Consider the following 17,562-nt stretch of genomic DNA (forward strand, 5'->3'; position numbering starts at 1 on the left):
GCCTTTCTCTGATGCATAGTGGCATCTTCATGCTTTATCCAATTACCCTGAATATATTGGGAGCAAAGTACCAGCGTTGTTTTATGAACAATAAGAATCCTAAACTGCTCGCCCACAGGTGGAGGACAGGCTGAGACCATGGAACTGAGTGTGGTCCACGTGCCTGTCTTTAAATGTAGCTTCAGTAGGATATCAGTCAAAAATAAAGACACTCATTTGCAAGTGACATGAATTTGTATAGCTTTCAGGGACTGGTCTCTGTTACCCTTCCAAAAGCTCGCTACCCCTCAGAAATATTAGCTACATTGTCATAGTTATACACAGGGTAACTAAGATTAAGAGGTCAGCGTCAAGGGGGGGAATGAAAGAAAATCCACGCTCAGTTTAAGGAGGAATGCTGCCTACGTGAGGACATCCTATTTGTTGTTGCTGTTGTTGTTGTTAATCTTCATTGAAAGATATTATTTCCATTTATTTTTAGAGAGAGTAGAAGGGGCAATGGAGGGAGGGAGAGAGAGAGAGAGAGAGAAACATCGATGTGAGACACATCGATTGGCTGCCCCCTGCACACCGGGACCGAACCTGCAACCCAGGTACCCGCCCCCAACCAGGAATCAAACCCAAATCTCTGTCCCTTCCATGTGTGGGCCGACACTGTAAACACTGAGCCACATCAGCCAGGGCCAGAAGTCCTATTTTTAATTGGGAGAATTGAAAAGGGGAACTATATCTTAAGTCTTATCAAAGAGAGGCTCCTGCTGACATCAATAGAACTCTAACTCATCTTACTAGCAATGTGGTTGAGTGCATATATTAACACTAAAAGGGTTATATTGTATTTTATTCCATTGAAAGGAAGTAGGGGAGGGTACCGCTCTGTGCCCATTAACAGTGTGATATCAAAATGGAAATGTATGTCTTACAGGATGAACTCTGATAAATAATTGAGAACCACTCTGATGCCTGACAATTTAGTACCAAATATTCACATCTATCGGTTCTTTTTAGATTGTCTAGTAGAAACGAGATAAATGTGTCCCCCAAAATAAACCTGAGTTCGCCTAGATTTGAGATACAAATTCATCTTCTGTCTGCTAATTAGAGGGAGAGAACGGAATTTCTTACCTGCACATGATCTCGTGTGTGAGCAAGACTCGGCACATTTCTGGGTTCTTGTCTTGGCCTTCATACACTATGGCCTGTAAACAAAGGCAGGATTTGAGCTAAGAATGGAACCAAGTAGCAGAGAACAGACTATCACAGTGGAGTTCCTGACCACTTCCCCACTGCTGCAGGCCAATTAGCTTTCAGGAGCCTAGAGTCTCCCTGGGCTGATGGTTTCAAGATACTTTGTTAAGGATCAACCCAAATTGAGTGGAAGGGGCCTGTCAACCACCTTAGTATGACACACATCTTTGCATCAGTGTATGAGATGGGTGACTGTCATCAACACAACCACAATTCTCCTCTCAATTCAGAATAAAATAAATCTAATCAATGACGAGGGGGGAAACCCAGCAGATTTAGCAGACTGAGATACTATTGATTTAAAATACCAAAAAGTGCAGAGATCTGTATGTATCTGCCACCTCATTTTACTACTTCCAGCCCCAACATGTAGTGTTCTAGAGGTGAGCAGTAGAAAACGAGTGGAGGCATGATCAATGAGTCCCTTCACTCACTGTCTCCTCTGAGATGACTCATCAATCAGGAAAATCCCTCCTTCCCATCAGCAGGCTGAAAACACGTGCTCTCCAGGGTGTATACCCACCCAAACAGTAATGCTCATCAGCATATGTGTGGGCTTAAGCCACACAGCCATCTCCTTAAACTAAGAAGAATTACATCTGACTCTCAAAATCTGGAGTCCCAAACCACCTCCCCAGCCAAGATGTTTCTATCTGTTTTTAGTAACGTGTGTACAAACATTTTGCTTAAGATCACTAGGAAGTTTCCCTGAGAACTCAGCTCCCTGGAAGATCTACACGTTCATACCTGAGCCAAAGAAAAACAGCTACTGGGAAAGCATTTGGGATACAGTTTAGCTAATTTAACACTGTATCACTGCATAATACTAATATAACACAGCTTCAAATTGTTAATAAAATTACTTTCACACATTCACATAACCCTTGATTGCTTGGTGATAAAACTATTTAAATTAACCAGAGACTATCCTTATTTAGTACATACAAATGCTACAGTAACTAACTTGTGGTTAGTTGGCTCTAATATGCTTCGTTTATGAACCTGGGACTGAAGATAATGAGGAAAGCTTAAGACATTTTGTGTGGAGACCCTTGAGCAGGCTCTGGTTAAGATACCTAATACCATTACAAAACAAAAGTAGCAACAAATTTAAAAATGACAAAAGCACCTGCATAAAAGAAAACATTTCCCTATACCATTGGCCCATTGAAATGATTTTTTTCATGTCTAGCCTATCATTTTTAAGGTGTTACTTTGACAGAATTTTAGACTTACAGAAAAGTTGCAAGAATATATAAGAAGGCCGAGATACTCTTTACCCAGACTCCTCAAATGTTTACATTTTACTAAATTTGCTTTACTCTTTTCTCTCTCTTCTTCCCTGAACCATTTATTAGTAAATTGCAGACACACCCTAAACACTCAGCATGTATTTCCTTAAAACAAGGAAATCTCTTACATAACCACAGTACAAGTATCTGAATCAGAAAATTAACATTGATACAATACAATAATCTAATCTACAGACCTTATTGAGATTCGCCAATTACCCAATAATGTCCTAACAGGAAAAAATCCAATAGCAATCATTGCATTCAGCTGCTACGTCTCCAATATGGAATATTCCTGAGTCTCTGCATTTCGTGGCATTGACACTGTTGAAGAGTAAGGCCATTTCTTTCATAGAACATCCTCAGTTTGGGTTTGCCTGATGTTTCCTCAGACTTAGACTAAAGTTATACAATTCGGCGCCAGAATACCACAGACCCACGTGGTGCTGAGTTCTGTTTTCTCAGTGTAAACTAGAACTCACTGTCAACTAGTTCCACCACTGGCAGTCAACTCTGACCATTTGGTGAAGGCAGTGCCTGTCGTCCACCAGTGACCATCAGCCAGACTTTGGCCCCTTAGGTAACTCACAACTATCTTCTGGGGAGACCATCTAAATTGTGCCAATATTCCATTATCCCTCCAGTTTTCATTCTCTAGTTAGGGCATGCATTGATGACTCTTTCCTGTATTCTTTATTATCATTATTATTATTATTACTATTATCATTTTAAATCCTCGAGCAAGGATTTTTTTCCATTGCTTTCCAGATAGAGTGGAACGAAGTGGGGGTAGAGGAGAGAAATATCTATATGAGAGAGACACATCTATTGGTTGCCCCTCACACTCACCTAGATCCGGATCAGGGATGGAGCCTGCAACCGAGATACGTGCCCTTGGCCAGAGTGAACCTGGGACCCTTCAGTCCGCAGGCCGATGCTTTAACCACTGAGCCAGACAGGCTAGGGCATCTTTCCTGTATTCTTAAAGAAACTTTTCAAATACCCAAGAAGTTGCTTTACTCAAGAAAAATCCATTAAGCGAATTGAGAACATTTTGAAAATCAAACAATTATATCTGCCTGCTTTATTTACAGAAATCATGGCTGGAAAACCAAAGAAAAGCTGTAAATAAATGATTCCATCTCTCACATCCTCCGAATGGAGGAAACCTGTGGAGTGGGACTCAGGCAGAGACAGTTCACCTCCAGCCTCACCCAAAGCAGTTTTTGTCACCAAAAGGGCTTGTTTAAAAACGCACACGTGCTAGCACGTAAAAGGTATGGGGCAGCAAATCAACAGCCTAATGAGATCCAATACAGGAAAACAGGATAAAAAATTCTAATCCCTCATTTCTGTAAAATCCTACTATCACTACATTTCATATGTTCTCTTAATATCCCTGATAACCTCCGTTTCAACTTTAGTTTCTTGTCATGCTAAATTAGTACAAGTAACTTGGTCAGTAAATTCACAGGTATTGATGGGGTTTCCCCTCCTGTAAAAAAAATTTTGAAAAAAGTTTTTTCCTTTGGTGAGGAGGGACTATCAGTTACATCAGACCTTGTTTTGATTGTTTCTAGATGACAAGTATTATTTTTACTGAGGCTGCCAGTTCCATCAAAAGCAGTGGGCCCCTGATGATATTCAATTAAAGATACGCTGCAAAAATGCACGTGACACTCCAAACAGTCAATAACCCACGAACTCCCAGGAAGCCCGTGTTTCCACCTGTGGTGACGGAACATCATTTGCTGAAGTTCCAGGGTCTCTGTAATACGCCTCTCCACCCAATGCCAAACTGCCACTTGGCCTCTGGCAACAGAGTCCAAATGGAGAATCTTTCTCCAAATCAAGCCGAGACAAATGAAAGCATGAGCTCGGATTTGCTCAGAAACGGTTAGGAGCTCCGGGGAGAAACGAAGCGTGAAGTTTCTGCTGTCCCTTTCCTTGGGGCCTCAACAGAACAACATTTTTCAGCACCTAAACGCAGGGAAAGGCGTGCTGGCTGCTTCTGTGACTTCTGAGTAAAAGCGAGTGAGACAGGGCGTCTTCTCGCTGTCCCGCGAGGAGAGCTAACATCCTCCGAACGGAGGAAACCTGTGGCGTGGGACTCAGGCAGAGACAGTTCACCTCCAGCCTCACCCAAAGCAGTTTGTGTCACTCAAAGGGCTGGTTTAAAAACGCACACGTGCTAGCACGTAAAAGGTATGGGCCAGCAAATCAACAGCCTAATGAGATCCAATACAGGAAAACAGGATAAATTCATTTTGGTGAATTTCTCTAAGGCAGAGAGTGTCAACACTAAGACAGACTTTTTAAAAATGCCACCAAGTTCACCCTCCTGCGTAGACACGCAACTGACAACCACACGTTAACTCTCTACCATCGACAGCCGGGACACACGCCAAGGCTGGTTCACAGCTCAGCAAACCAAGACTTGAAGCCTGAAGGGAAGGGGTCCTTCGCCACCAACTGGGGGAGAGGCTTCTGCTTTTCCTCCTGATTTGAATGTGTGCCTCCGAGGGGCGTGGGTGAGGCTGGCTGAGGCCGCCTCAGCTGGGGGATCACAGCAGCATATAAACAGCACGGACTGTTCTGAGTGAAACCATTTTCATAGACAGCTGGTGTAGGGCCCAAACAATGGGACACCAGGAGGAAGGCTTACTTCGTCCCCACAGTCAGCCACGCGTCTGCTGCCTGCGAGGAAGGTAGTCTGCTGTGCGAACCACACAGATAACAGTGGTTCAAGTAAATCAATGTGTCTCCCAGGCGTGAGGGTGGGGGGCCGGCTACGGAGATGGGTGGGGGGCGAAGGGGAGGCATTTTAGAAAACAGATTATTTAAATACGTGAGCGGACGGTAAAGCAAGTTGAAGTTTTAAGCTAAGAAACAAAAAAATACAGCATCAAGTAGAAAACAATGTTTACATTAACCCTACCAATGGCGAGTAAATGCCTTAAGGTGGCAGGAATGCTTGTTCAGGAAGAAAAGTAAAAAAATAAACAGAGTTAACTTCATCTCAGCTTTTAAAAAAACCTGGTGAAATCCACACACGAGTTGGCAAAACCCGACATATTTGGAGCGGATTTATTTTTCTGATATACTAGCCTCCCTTTTCTTAGTTAAGCAGAAAGAAAATATGCAATTATTTTTAATACTCTATTACTTTTAGAGTGAGAGGTGTGTTTTGCCCCCAGAATAATGTTTTAAAATTAACAAAACAAAAAAAGAAAAAAATAGGAATTGTTCAACTTTCGCGTCCTTACGCAACAAGGCAGGAGGTTTACCGCGAGAGGGTCAAGTGCCATCGGTTTCAAATGCCCGATTATAAATTAGCCTATAACGGCTTTGAAAGGAAACAAATCAGTCAATAGTGAAGATGTGCCTTGGCTGCCACTGTTTCAGAAGGCGTCTTGGGAAGTGCGGCCCATCCCTGCTTTTCTAAAATATCACTGGGTTTTAAAAGTTAATTGAAACTCACTGTGGATAAAGACCACAGAGTAAAACGAAAAATGCGCGGCGAACGTGCACCAGGATCACACGTCAGTAGGATGCCGAAGGAAACACAGAGAATTAAGCAGGGCTCTCTTTGTTTACTTTTCTAACAGTTTTAACTCTCTGTGCTCTTTCCCGAAAGAAACAGGATGGGCAGAACATTTTTACTTTGGTCCGTCAAAATCCAAAAGGGTTTTAGAAATGAAATGTTTTTATTAGTCTTTTTCGTTTACACCCGAACAATAGGAGGCTCCTCATCGTTAGTTTAGAAAGACTAAAAGAAAAAGAGAGAGAGAGAGAGAAAGGTTATCTATAGCTAACCAAAATTCCTAATTTCCCATTTAAACCAAAAGAGTAACCTTGAAAATATGTCACGTTTTTCCACCTACAGAATTAAAGCTGAACTAATGTGTCACCTTAAAGAATCAGTTCATAAAAAAAAAAAAAAAAAAAAAAAAAGAATCAGTTCATGAATGTGCAAAGTACCTCCTTCAACCAGAAGTGCAGTGCCCTCTACATACAAATTGTCAACAGGCTTTGGTAGCAAATTACCAAGAATTGAAACTAATCAAAAAATAATATGAACACCTACAAATATCAACACACTGTGCTATGAATCATTACATTCGATCACCAAGTTTCACTGCTTGTCATTAAAAAAAAAAAAAAAGCTAGCTAATGTGATCCTAGGAATTTCCAGAAGGTAAGGGAGCCCTCGTTAGAAATCAACCTGTGCCAAAGAAAACACTACCAATCTGACATTTCATAAACAATTGTGTCAAACAGCCATCCAACGTTAATAGTGGGGTAAAATAAAAAATTATTTTGCTTCAATTAGCAGCTTGGCTACTGGTGAACAAATTACAAAGATGTAATTTCAGCTCAGCAGCTAAGCGGGCCGTTTTCAGGACTGAATTAGGAAAGTTGCAAAGCAATGATATCATCCTCAGTATGCTGTTCAGTTACATCACGGCCCTGAATAAAAACAGAATGTGTACCAAAAGCAGTTAGCTTTAGAATGCATCTTTTATGCCTCAAAGAAATAAAACCCCTTATGTTACTCAAAAGCCAAGATAAAAACCGAATCATTCTAATAACCCTGTATGATAAAAGATATTTCACTCAGATGATAACTACATTTACATCTATATTAGCAGATTCCACTGGCTTTCTCAACCCAATGGGGCAATAATAATAACAATAATAACAACAATATAGTAAAAGCAGCTAATTTATTAAGCACTTTACATGTATGAGTTCATGTAATGCTCATAACAGAGCTTCAAGGTAGGTGCTCCCATTATTTCCATTAGTTTGATTCCAAATGCTTACATATTCTAATTACTCACTAAGACCAACTTATTCTCATTCAACAACTAGATAAACAATTTGCCAACATCCAAACCCTCCTTCCTGCTTCTCAGCAATATAAGTAAAAGCATAAGAACAGTCTAGGGGTGTAGTCATACAAGTTCGATAAACGCATCACTACTAATATGTTCGTTTTTAATGCTGTTCAAACATTCACATGGAAACAGCTCTAGCGTAAATATCCCCGAACAAATGGCTGTATATTATCCAGGAGGGAGCAGTTGGACCGCCAGACTGGGGAAGTACTAGGCCATCTGGCTCCGGCAATCTCTCCAAAACCATCAGCTTTGTTTTCACCCCCAGACTCCAAACAACACATTTTCCACTGTGATGAGTTTACATTTTCCCAAACACAGGTCCTGATCATGCATAAAAATTCCAAACTTTTTCATTCCTCTATGTGCAAGGAAATTTAAATCACCTACATTTTTGACATGCTACCAAAAGAGAGAGAAAGCTGCTGAATTATGGCTCCTAAGTATAATCTTGCCCTGTGCTTTTTTTTGTTTGCTTGTTTGTTTCCCCAAATATATGAAAGACCCTCTGTGCTGGCCTAGTGAATTCCTTTGGAACTTATTGATATACTAAAAATGTGTTTATCTACCAATGAAGAACCATGAACTGAAAGGGTTGTTAATCAAATCTACGTAGCTGTGGCAGGATATAATGAAACAATCAATAGGGGAAAATGCACTTGCATCAATAACTTAAAGTACCGGGGACATCAAAACAAATATATAAAGATTAGTTGGGAAGAGAAATATGACAGCATTTCTGATTATTGCTCCTTGCACCCCCCCACTGTGCTGGGACCTTTTAGAGTCCCCTCACCACATCAGCCACCTTCAAACTCATACATTCAAGGATTATGTGGCTATAATTGTCCCCTTTCCAAAAAAAAAAAAAAAAAAAAAGCTTTTGTTTTGGGGGCAGGGAGTGTTTTGGTTTTGATAACTTTATGGAATTTGGTACTTTCTTTGAATTATAAAAACGTCGCTTTTCCTAAAGCAAGACGTTAGGAGGCTTTTTAAACTATTGAGAGATAACTCAGTGAAGCAATCGCAGAATGTAATCGTATTTCAGATAGTATGTGAAAATCTGAAGTGAGGCACATTAGACTTCAGACCTCCCCCACCAGGTTCATTTGAGCTTCTGCAGTAGATACTGTTTCTGGGTGCCACAGCCACAGAGTTCTGGATCCTACAGGCCTTTTTGCACGCTCACTAATGGAGTACCAAAAACAGCAATGACACAAAAACAATCTATTTTTAGTCCAGCTAAACTTGGTTTTGAACAACCCTTCCCAAAAAGCAAGCCTCTTATTTTCTACTTGGTGGATGAATTTTTAAAATATCATTATATCCTCTGTGTTTTATAAGAGAGGCAGAGGGGTAAGGGGGCTCAGACCCTTACATGTTCGCTTCTAACGAAGCTGCACCTTTCTGGTGGAGCACAAAATTAAGAGTCATTACCCAAAGTAGTGTAACGAGACACTTTGGAAAGGTATGAAATACTCTGTCCTACCAATATATCTTGGCTGAGTACATTTCTGTTTTATCTCAGTGATTCTAACACCACCCAAGATCAGGAACATCCTGTGAAAATATGGAGTACACAGCTCGCTTTGGATTTTGCTTGCCAAAGATTCCCTTTCAGTTTTAACCCCATCTTCTGAGTCGAAGATATGACGTCACACACATGACGCTGCATCTCCGATCTGAAAAATGTTACGCTAAACAAGGGAAGACTTGAATTACGGCTACATATTCCCTCCGACACCTATGATGTTATTAGAACTCATCAGATCACTGAAAATATTCCAGTCTGCATTCTAAGTACCAAAATCCTGAGTCCATCTAGAGGAATTTCTCCCGGGGGGGGGGGGGGGGGGGGGGGCGAAGGGGTTGCTGCATATTTAACTAAAATGAAAAATTTAAGAAATTTTCAATCACGCTTGGTAGCTAATTATCGTAGACTAATTCAAGCTAAATGAGAAGCCCCTGTTTTACTCATCAAGCCTAAAATATAATCATCATGTCACAGCTAAGGAAAGTTACGCTTCTTCAAACTGATCTGCTTTTTAAAGACTATTGTCTTAACTGTGTACACAAGAAGCTAGCCTGCTTCCCAAACTCTTACAGCACATAACCAACGAACCGGCAACCGGAGAGTGGGCAAGGATTGCCTTTCAAAGTGAAAGCTACACAGAAGGCATTAAGAAATCATTATGAAACCAAACAGGTATGACTCAAAAAAAAAAATCTCTTTTTCTTAATACTTTTAGACTAAATCCAGAGAATTATTTAAACATTTTCTCAGGTCACTCCCCAGGAAAATATAGCATTGTATACATTTATAATTTTAACTTCCGGTGAGATGTCATATTATGGCAAATGACCTTCTCATCCCCGCTATTATTAAAAATAAACTGTACCTTGTTCTAGTCTCCCCCCCACCACACACACACACAACTGGTAGAATTTATGATATCAAGAAGTCAAAGGATGCCTTAAGCTGTGTAGTTTTTCTTAAGCTCTATGACCTTGTTTGTAAAATGATATTTGATGTATTGCTTTATAAAAATCATTAAATTGCTTTAGAAACATAGAAAAGATTATTCTCCCACAATATGAAAGTGTGTAAAGTCAGTTCATTTCGTAATGGGAAAATCAATTTGGGGTGGCATTTTTGTGTATGGGGTCTAAAATAAAGTTTTGAGAGAAGTTAATCACTTCAAACATGTCCTAATTTTGTGCTCCATACAACTGTTGCTTTCACAGTGCTGCCTGTAATTTAACATTTAAGGGGTCAATGTTGCACAAGCAGACAGGCCTTATATACTGGTTTTGGGGATTTTTTCTCTTTTCAAAAAGTAAATTCTAATAAATACACATGCAAAACTTATTACAGTTCATACTTTCCCTCACCCCCTCCCATCTTTTCTTTCCTGTGATGAAAATGGCAGGAAAGGATATCCAGGGTATCAAAGACAATTTTTAAAAACAAAACACCACTTAAGACATTTTTGTTTTGGTATCGTTAAAAAAAAAAAAAAATGTTACTGAAATCGGGCTTTTGTGTTTCTGCTCGGCAGGAAAAAAATTTTTAACAAAATACAATGTGTCCAATTGAAAGGGAATTATCCTATACAATAATCAAAACCAGTAAAAAAAAAAAAAAGACCAAGACTAAAAAGTATAAATGTGGGTTCACTCTGAACAATCAACCAAGAAATAAACAGATCTTCAAGAAAGTCCAATTTTTCAGCAAGTACTTGAAATAGATTTCCATAGATATTTATTATTTTAAAAATACATTTCATACCCTCGTGTTTTCTACCTGGTTCACAATGAAATATGAGACTAATAATCAAAGTGAGCTGTTCTTAAGTTCAATCTTGCTGATAGATTTTGAAACTTACAATAGCTTAATGATGTGCATGTTGTACAACATACTCAGGCAATGGCTTACCTAAAAACAAATTTGAAATATGTATGTGGACCCTAGTTCCAAACCTTCCAAACAGCGCCAGTGAAAGAAGATCACCTCCCTTATTTTAAAGGGAATATTTTCAAATCGCAATCAAGCAAACAAGTTTCAACCCTCTTCGTAAACAGGTCGTGGGTACACCACGGATAACTTTTCTCTTTGCTCTGATTTCTTTCCTCCATCCAGGAAAGCTGTCCTTTTTTTTTTTTTTTTTTTTTTTTTTCTCTCCTGTGACTGAGGTCTCCAACTACCTAACCAGCTACTTAATTCTGAAACGGAACTACTTCTTAAAATTTAAAAAAGAAAAAAGCTCCTGTGTCTCATTAAAACGTCAGGCCCCTCTTTTCTGACTGGGCTCATAATTGTATCTTTTAAACCATAACTCAACCTAAATGTATACTGCTGGACTCCTCGCCTGTTGGGGAGCTTCAGAAAATGCCGTCGATGTACCTTTAAGACCACAAGCTCGCTCATGCTGCCTGGCTTCTTGCCAAACTTGGAGGCGAAAGCGGGAGCATTTTTGCAAAATATCCTCTAACAATTGTCGCTCCCTCTTCCAACACACCACCACCACCACCGCTACCACTTTTTTAAAATCCGTGAAGTGGATCATCTGTGCTCTCAGCCCATCTCGCCACTCCTGGAGAAACTGTCTTAGCCCCCCCCTTCCCCCACGAACCCCCTCTGCCCCAGGCCTCCCGCGGGGGAGAGGCCCAGGAGGTTTGGGTTTCACAAATTTGGCCCACTCTGCACCAGTTTCCCCGGGGCACCTTTCTGCTCCCCCTGAGGCACCACCCCCGCCTCCCGGGGCCAAAGAAAATTGAGCCCGTGTACTCCCCACTCAGCACCCGTAAGTCATAATGCGCAAGGTCTGAGTTCCCCGCAGAAGGAGCCGTCGAGCCATCATCTTCCCCACGCGGCCGGAGGGCACAAGGGCTTGTATTGCTCACGCGCTGGGAAGGCGGCGCTCAGAGCCCCGCCCGCGGTTGCGAGTTCGAATTCCAGCCTCCTTGCTACTAAGTAGCCAGTTTCTTGCCTCCCCTAAAGGTTGCGGCCCTAGACTACTACTCCTGCGGCGCGAAATTAAGAAACTTACTTGTTTTGTCATGGAGTCAATGAGGCGCACGTAGAAATCCTGTTCGGTCCTTATGCCTGGGGGAGGGGGAGGGATAGGGAAACAAGAAGAATTAAGTGAGAGGGGATCTGCGCGAAAACAAACACACAAACACACAAAGAATGGGGCTCCAGGCTCAGGGAATTCCAGCTGTCCCGGAGCAGCACGGCCAGGACCCCCGCCCTCCCCTTCCCCATGGTCCAGAATGGGGCCTCTGGCCTAGCCCTAGCGCTCCTGCAAGCCAGCCGCCCAGCACCGCCGCGGGCCATGGGGCAGGACCCCCACCTGGCTACTCTCCCTTCCCAAGGCGGGAGCCCCCTCTGCACGCTCTCAGGGAGCCACCAAGAGACTTTGGGCCTGGAGTCTGGGCTAAGCGGTGGAAACCGGCCTTAGGAGAGGAAGAAAAAAAGGGGCCCAACGAGGGCCGAGGAGCCACACCTTGCCCCCAGGTAAGCACAGGCCCAACGCGCCCAAACACAGGCGACTCCAGGCTCCTTGGGTGAAACCTCCTCAGGCGAAACTCAGGTAAGGCTGCTTTACCCCGAGGATGGTGGTCAACGACTCCATTTTGCTGGGGCTCTTGTCCACCTGGAGTCCCCCGCACCCCCTGCTCTCACCCTGAGCCCCAGGGTGCCGGACCGACGGGGGGGGGGCCTCACCATTGCTGTAGAGGAGCTGCAGCCGGTAGTGAATCCCATTATTGGTCTTCTCGCTGTTGGCTTCCTGGGTTGCATCAGGATGCAAAGACACAAGAGACGCAGAAGAGAGGTCGGCGTGAGCTCGTGGACCGACTTCGATGCAACTTTCCCAGCCCGGACAGGAGAAATTGCGGGCAACTGTGATCCCTCTGCCGCCCCCAACCTGACCCTTACTGCTCCCTCTTCCCTTCCAGAAAATTCCGTGGGGCGCGCACAGGCGATCCCCATCCCCTGGGGGCTCAGGCCTGGGACAGCAGAGGCAGGAGCCGCGCGTGGTCGCGCGGTCAAGGGCGGGTTCATCCCGGGCGCCCTTGACTCTGGAGTGTGAAGCTGGGCTCGCCCCTCTCCAGCCCTGGAGGCTCAGAGCAAACTTTTTTTGGAACAGAACCTCACCGACAAGGAGCCGGGGTTCGCCCAGGCAGGGAAGTGCCTGGGGAGACCCCCGCGCAGGAGGGTCGCGGTTGCTTCGCACGCGCGCAGGAGCGAGCCTCCCCAAGCGCCTGGGCCTGCTCCCCTGCGGGGACGGGGGGCAGCGACCCTGGGCCCACTTACTTTTTCTTTCTCCACGAACCCCACAAAGGCTGTCCTCTCGATCTCCACGGGCTGGCCCTGTCTGTCGTAGAGGGCCAGGACGAAGTGGAAGAAGTTGGATTTTCTCAGGTTGGAAGGTGGCTGCTTCTCAAAGTGAGCCCGGGCCAGACCCACCCCGCTGCGGCCAAAGACGCAGAGTTAGACGGCTAAACCGAACCCCGACCCGCGCGACCCCTGGTCACCCCATACACGCGCGGCTGCTTTGCGCCCCCCCCCCAAACGCCCAGTGGGCGCCCTCCCACCCGGGCCCACCCGATGGCGGGATGTGCGTGTTCTCGCGTGTCCTGTCCTCCACGCGGAGCACGGGGCGCCCCCCCCCCAACTCAAAGAAGCGCTGTGAAAGTTTTGTTTGGGTTTCACGCGGGAGGTAAAACACTGTAAGCATTTACTCCGACCCGACGCGCGCTGCGTGGGGAGAAAGGAACGTGACCCACGGTGAAGGCGAACCCGCGTTCTGGGAACAGGGCCGTTCATGGACAACTTAGCGGGAGGGGTCACGGTCACTGGTTCCTGCCACCCCCTCGGAGCTCCCGCCTCAGCTCCGTGGTCTGGTGAGAAGGGCTGGGGACACGCTCAGCCTCTCGCTGCCGTAACGGTCCTCCAGGAAGCCTCGCGCGCCCCTGCCCGCCGCGGGCGCTCGGCCTCAGGAAGCCACATGCTCCCCACCCCGCCATAAAGCCCGTGGAGAAGAGGGACCTACGGGTAGAGCTCGGAACTGTCAGGGTGGGAAAGGGAACTGGGGGTGGTTCGTTGTGTTTTGTGTTTGTTTTTGTTTTTTAAAGACCTATCCTGACAAACTTTCGCTGTTCCGCAGAAATCCTGACACTCGTTCCAGAAACCCTCAGGGCCAGGGCTGCGGGCCGAGCGCGCCCACCAGGGGCAGGGGCTGGGGCGCCGGAGGCGCAGGGCGGCGGCCACTGACAGCTCGACCTGCCCAACACCAGCACGCGCGCTCGCACACACGCACACGCGCGCACACACACGTGTCACACACACACACTTTCACTTCGAGCCCAGCTGCCCAGCTCACTCTCACTACCTACCACCCCCATCTTTATACATAGCGGGGATGGAAACGGCGTGAGCGACACTTGTCCGCAGCCCGGAGAAAATAAGTGATGTAATTAGTCATCTTCCTTCTTCCCCTTCCGCCCTCCCCGAGCCCGGCGAGGCCTGGGGCGCCAGGTCTCCCGCTCCCCGGAGCCCCGCTGGAGGCCTGGGGGGGGGGGCGTTTCTCACTTGGGACCAGGAGTCCCCAGAAACAGGGCTGGAGGTGCCCAGGAAAGTGCCCCCGTCCGTCCATCTCCACGGGCTGCGCCTCGAGGCGACACAGTCCAGCAGCATCCCCGGGGCGCGCGGGGAGCGCGGCCAGAGGGGCCGGGGGGCCGAGGGTGGGAAGCCTTCAGGAGGCGCCAGGGTGAAAGTTGGGAGCCGCGGTTCTCCCGGGTGGGCAGAGAAAAACCGAGGGGAGACCCGAGAGGAGACTCAGGGGCGAAGTGCGGAGAGAAAGGCGGAGAGAAGGGGCGTCAGGGATGGAGAGAGGAGGGCGGAGGGAAGGGAAGGGGAAAGGGAAGGAAGGAGGGACGGAGGCGAGAAAGGAAGGAAAAGAGGGAGTTTTAAAAGGAGGGAAGACAGGAGGGGAAAAAAGGGAAGGAGGGATAGAGAAGGAAGGAAGGAGGGTAGGAGGGAAGGAGAGAGGGAAGGGGAGACGGCGGCCAGGGGGGAAAGCGCGGTCCCGAAAGCACAGGCACCCGGCATCGGCCGGGAGACGCCTCTCGCCTCTTTGGCTTAAAACGAAATGAAAACAGTCGCGGCCCAGCCGGGGAGCGTGCCCGCCGAGCGCGGGCTCCCCGCGGGCGCTCCGGGGCCTCGGCCGCCGGCCACGGGGCAGCCGGGCGGCGCCGCGCAGAGCCCCGGGGGCGAGCGGAGCCCGGAGCGCGGCAGGCGCTCTCCCCGGCCCGGCCGGCCCCTCGCCCGCGGCCGCCGCCGCCCCGCCGCCCGGCCCCGCGCCCGCCCGCCCGCCGCCCGGCCCGCGCCCGCCAGCGGCACCCACCTCTGCGCCGCCGTGTTGGCGTCCAGCACCCCGGCGCCCTGCATCCAGGTCCGCACCGCGTTCATGCCGCTGCCCAGCGGCTCTTCCTTCATGCTGCTTCCACTCCGCTGGATGCTTTCCTGAATCCCAAACATGAAAACAACCTTTTCTTGTGGAAAATCTCCTCCCCCTTGAAAATATTAAAAAAAAAAAAAAAAAAAAAAAAAAAGGAAAGAAAAACGCCAGCCAGAGATTTTTTTTTTTTTTTTTGAGACGATGAACTCGCGCTGGAAGATCAAGGCGGGCTAAGAAAGCAAATTTTTTAAAAATGTAAACCGTCGCTCAAAACTGAGCGATAACCCGGAAAAAAAAAAGGCAGAAAAAAAAGAAGGGAAAATCCAACGAAAAGACCAAAATAAAAAAAAAAATAAAAAATGAGATGTATGCTTGGCTGTTGGGGGTTGTTTGGTTGGTTAATTTTTGGTTTGGGTGCTTTTTTTTTTTTTTTTTTTTTTTTGCTTTTTTTTTTTTTTTTGTAATGATCACAGGCCGGTGGAGGGCAGGAGGGGCCGGAGTTTCCTTTCGCGGAGGTACCCTTCACTTGAAGACGCAGGAAGAAAAAAAAAAAAAAAAAAGCCCTGATGGCAATTTAAGAAACAATAGAGTCAACTCGCGCTGCCGGCTCGGCTACTTCAAGTGTCATTTTCCACAACCAGGCAAGTTTTTTCCTCTCTTTTTTCCCTCCTTCTCTCCCAACCAAAGATGTTTCTTCCCTTCAGTGCGTATTGATGAGGAGGACGCCGGTGCCGGAGACAGAGACACCCGAGCGGGCGACTGGGATGGGGGGAAGGGGGGAGACGGAGGGAGAGAGGAAGGGGGGGAGGGAGAGAGAGAGAGAAGGAGAGGAGAGGGAGAGAGAGGGGTGGACCCTGCCGGATGGAGATTCTGTTTTCTCCCCGCTAAAATAGGAGTGATTTGCAGGCTTTCCCTATGGAATCCAGTTTGACTCTCCCCAGAGCTAAACACAGGCACACTAACCCCAAAGGGAGGAGGCGGGGCCCGTGCCTCCCGGGCCCGCCCCCTCATTTGCATAACGTCATTCTTCCGCCTCGCCGCAGCCAATCGCGACCCGGGAGCCTGCTGGCTGGCTCCGCGGGACCACGCTCCCTCATTAGCATCCCTCTCGCGGGCGGCTCAGGGGAGCCGGCCCAAGTTCCTTGCAAAGTGGCGAGCGCAGGATCGCTGAGCAGCGGTGTCGGAGCTGGGGAGGAGCGGGGCTGGGCAGGGCAGGGCAGGGCAGGGCAGAGCCTGGCAGGAGAAGGGGGACAGAAGGAAAGGGGAAGGGATATTTTTCTCAGGGATTTGGGCTGGGGTCTGCATCCCGGACGTTGCGGTCCTTTATAACATCCTCGCGGCTCCCTGAGTGCGCTCGGGGCGCACCGGCTGCGCCCTCCCAGGGCCGATGCCGCGTCCTGTTCCGCTGTTCTGGGACGTCGGGGGCAAAAGTGGAGGAGACGGGAGATCCTGGGCAGAAAAAGCAGGACGCGCATGCCAGGTGCCCACCTCTTCGCTTTGAGGAGGGGGTGGTGGGCTGGAAAACGGGTGCTGGAGGTTGGGGCTGGGAGCTCGCGGAGGGCACTGCCTTCGCGCTGGGAGGGGTGTGGGGGACATGGGCTCTGCCCCTAACTTGGCCTCTGAAACGCGTCTCACTTTGGCCGCTAGCCTTGAGGCCGCAGGCGTTAGAGGAGGTGTCCTCATGCGCTCACTTCTCTCGAGTAATCCGCGGATGCGTAAAGGTGAAATGAATGCTCTCGCTGGAGCTGTGACGGGATGCGTTTTGAAATTGACTCAGATTGGATTCCCCAGCCCCTCTCCCCCGCCCCCAAAGTAGTTTTCTATTAGAGTAACTATCAAAAGCAACAACGGTGCCTCTGATGAGTTGTTTATTTGGTGTAGGGCTTCCCTTATCCCCATTCTTTTTGTTAAAATCAGAGGCTTGAACAAACCCTCCCCAACTTCCGCCCTGCCGTATGTCAAGTGAGAGACTGAGGAAAGAAGGAAGGAGGAAGGAGGAAGGAAGGAAGGAAGGAAGGAAGGGAGGAAGGGAGGAAGGGAGGAAGGGAGGATCTCCTACCTCAGACCTTTGGCATATATGCTTGCGGCTGGCAAAGGAAATAGCTAGATGTTTCTGGGTAATGTGCCCCATCATTTTTTAGCAGGTTGTAACCTCTA

General features: G+C 47.2%; 1 protein-coding gene across 4 annotated transcripts in view; it reads right to left on the bottom strand.

The window, feature by feature from the left end:
- The window catches only part of EBF1 (EBF transcription factor 1), a 372,993-nt gene extending 356,634 nt beyond the window's left edge, over positions 1-16,359 (bottom strand). For all 4 annotated transcript variants that reach the window (XM_087816956.1, XM_087816955.1, XM_087816954.1 and 1 more), the window contains exons 1-5: positions 15,352-16,359; positions 13,260-13,416; positions 12,669-12,732; positions 11,992-12,047; positions 1,126-1,199 (exon numbers count right to left, since the gene is read on the bottom strand). In XM_087816956.1, the coding sequence (XP_087673082.1) occupies positions 1,126-1,199; positions 11,992-12,047; positions 12,669-12,732; positions 13,260-13,416; positions 15,352-15,485 (485 nt within the window). In that variant the 5' untranslated portion in view covers positions 15,486-16,359. The remainder of the gene's footprint in view (positions 1-1,125; positions 1,200-11,991; positions 12,048-12,668; positions 12,733-13,259; positions 13,417-15,351) is intronic.
- Positions 16,360-17,562: the final 1,203 nt, after the last annotated feature.

The sequence above is a fragment of the Miniopterus natalensis genome, chromosome 4 (genome assembly GCF_054644295.1).
Source record: "Miniopterus natalensis isolate mMinNat1 chromosome 4, mMinNat1.hap1, whole genome shotgun sequence".
In the NCBI taxonomy this organism is placed as follows: Eukaryota; Metazoa; Chordata; class Mammalia; order Chiroptera; family Miniopteridae; genus Miniopterus; species Miniopterus natalensis.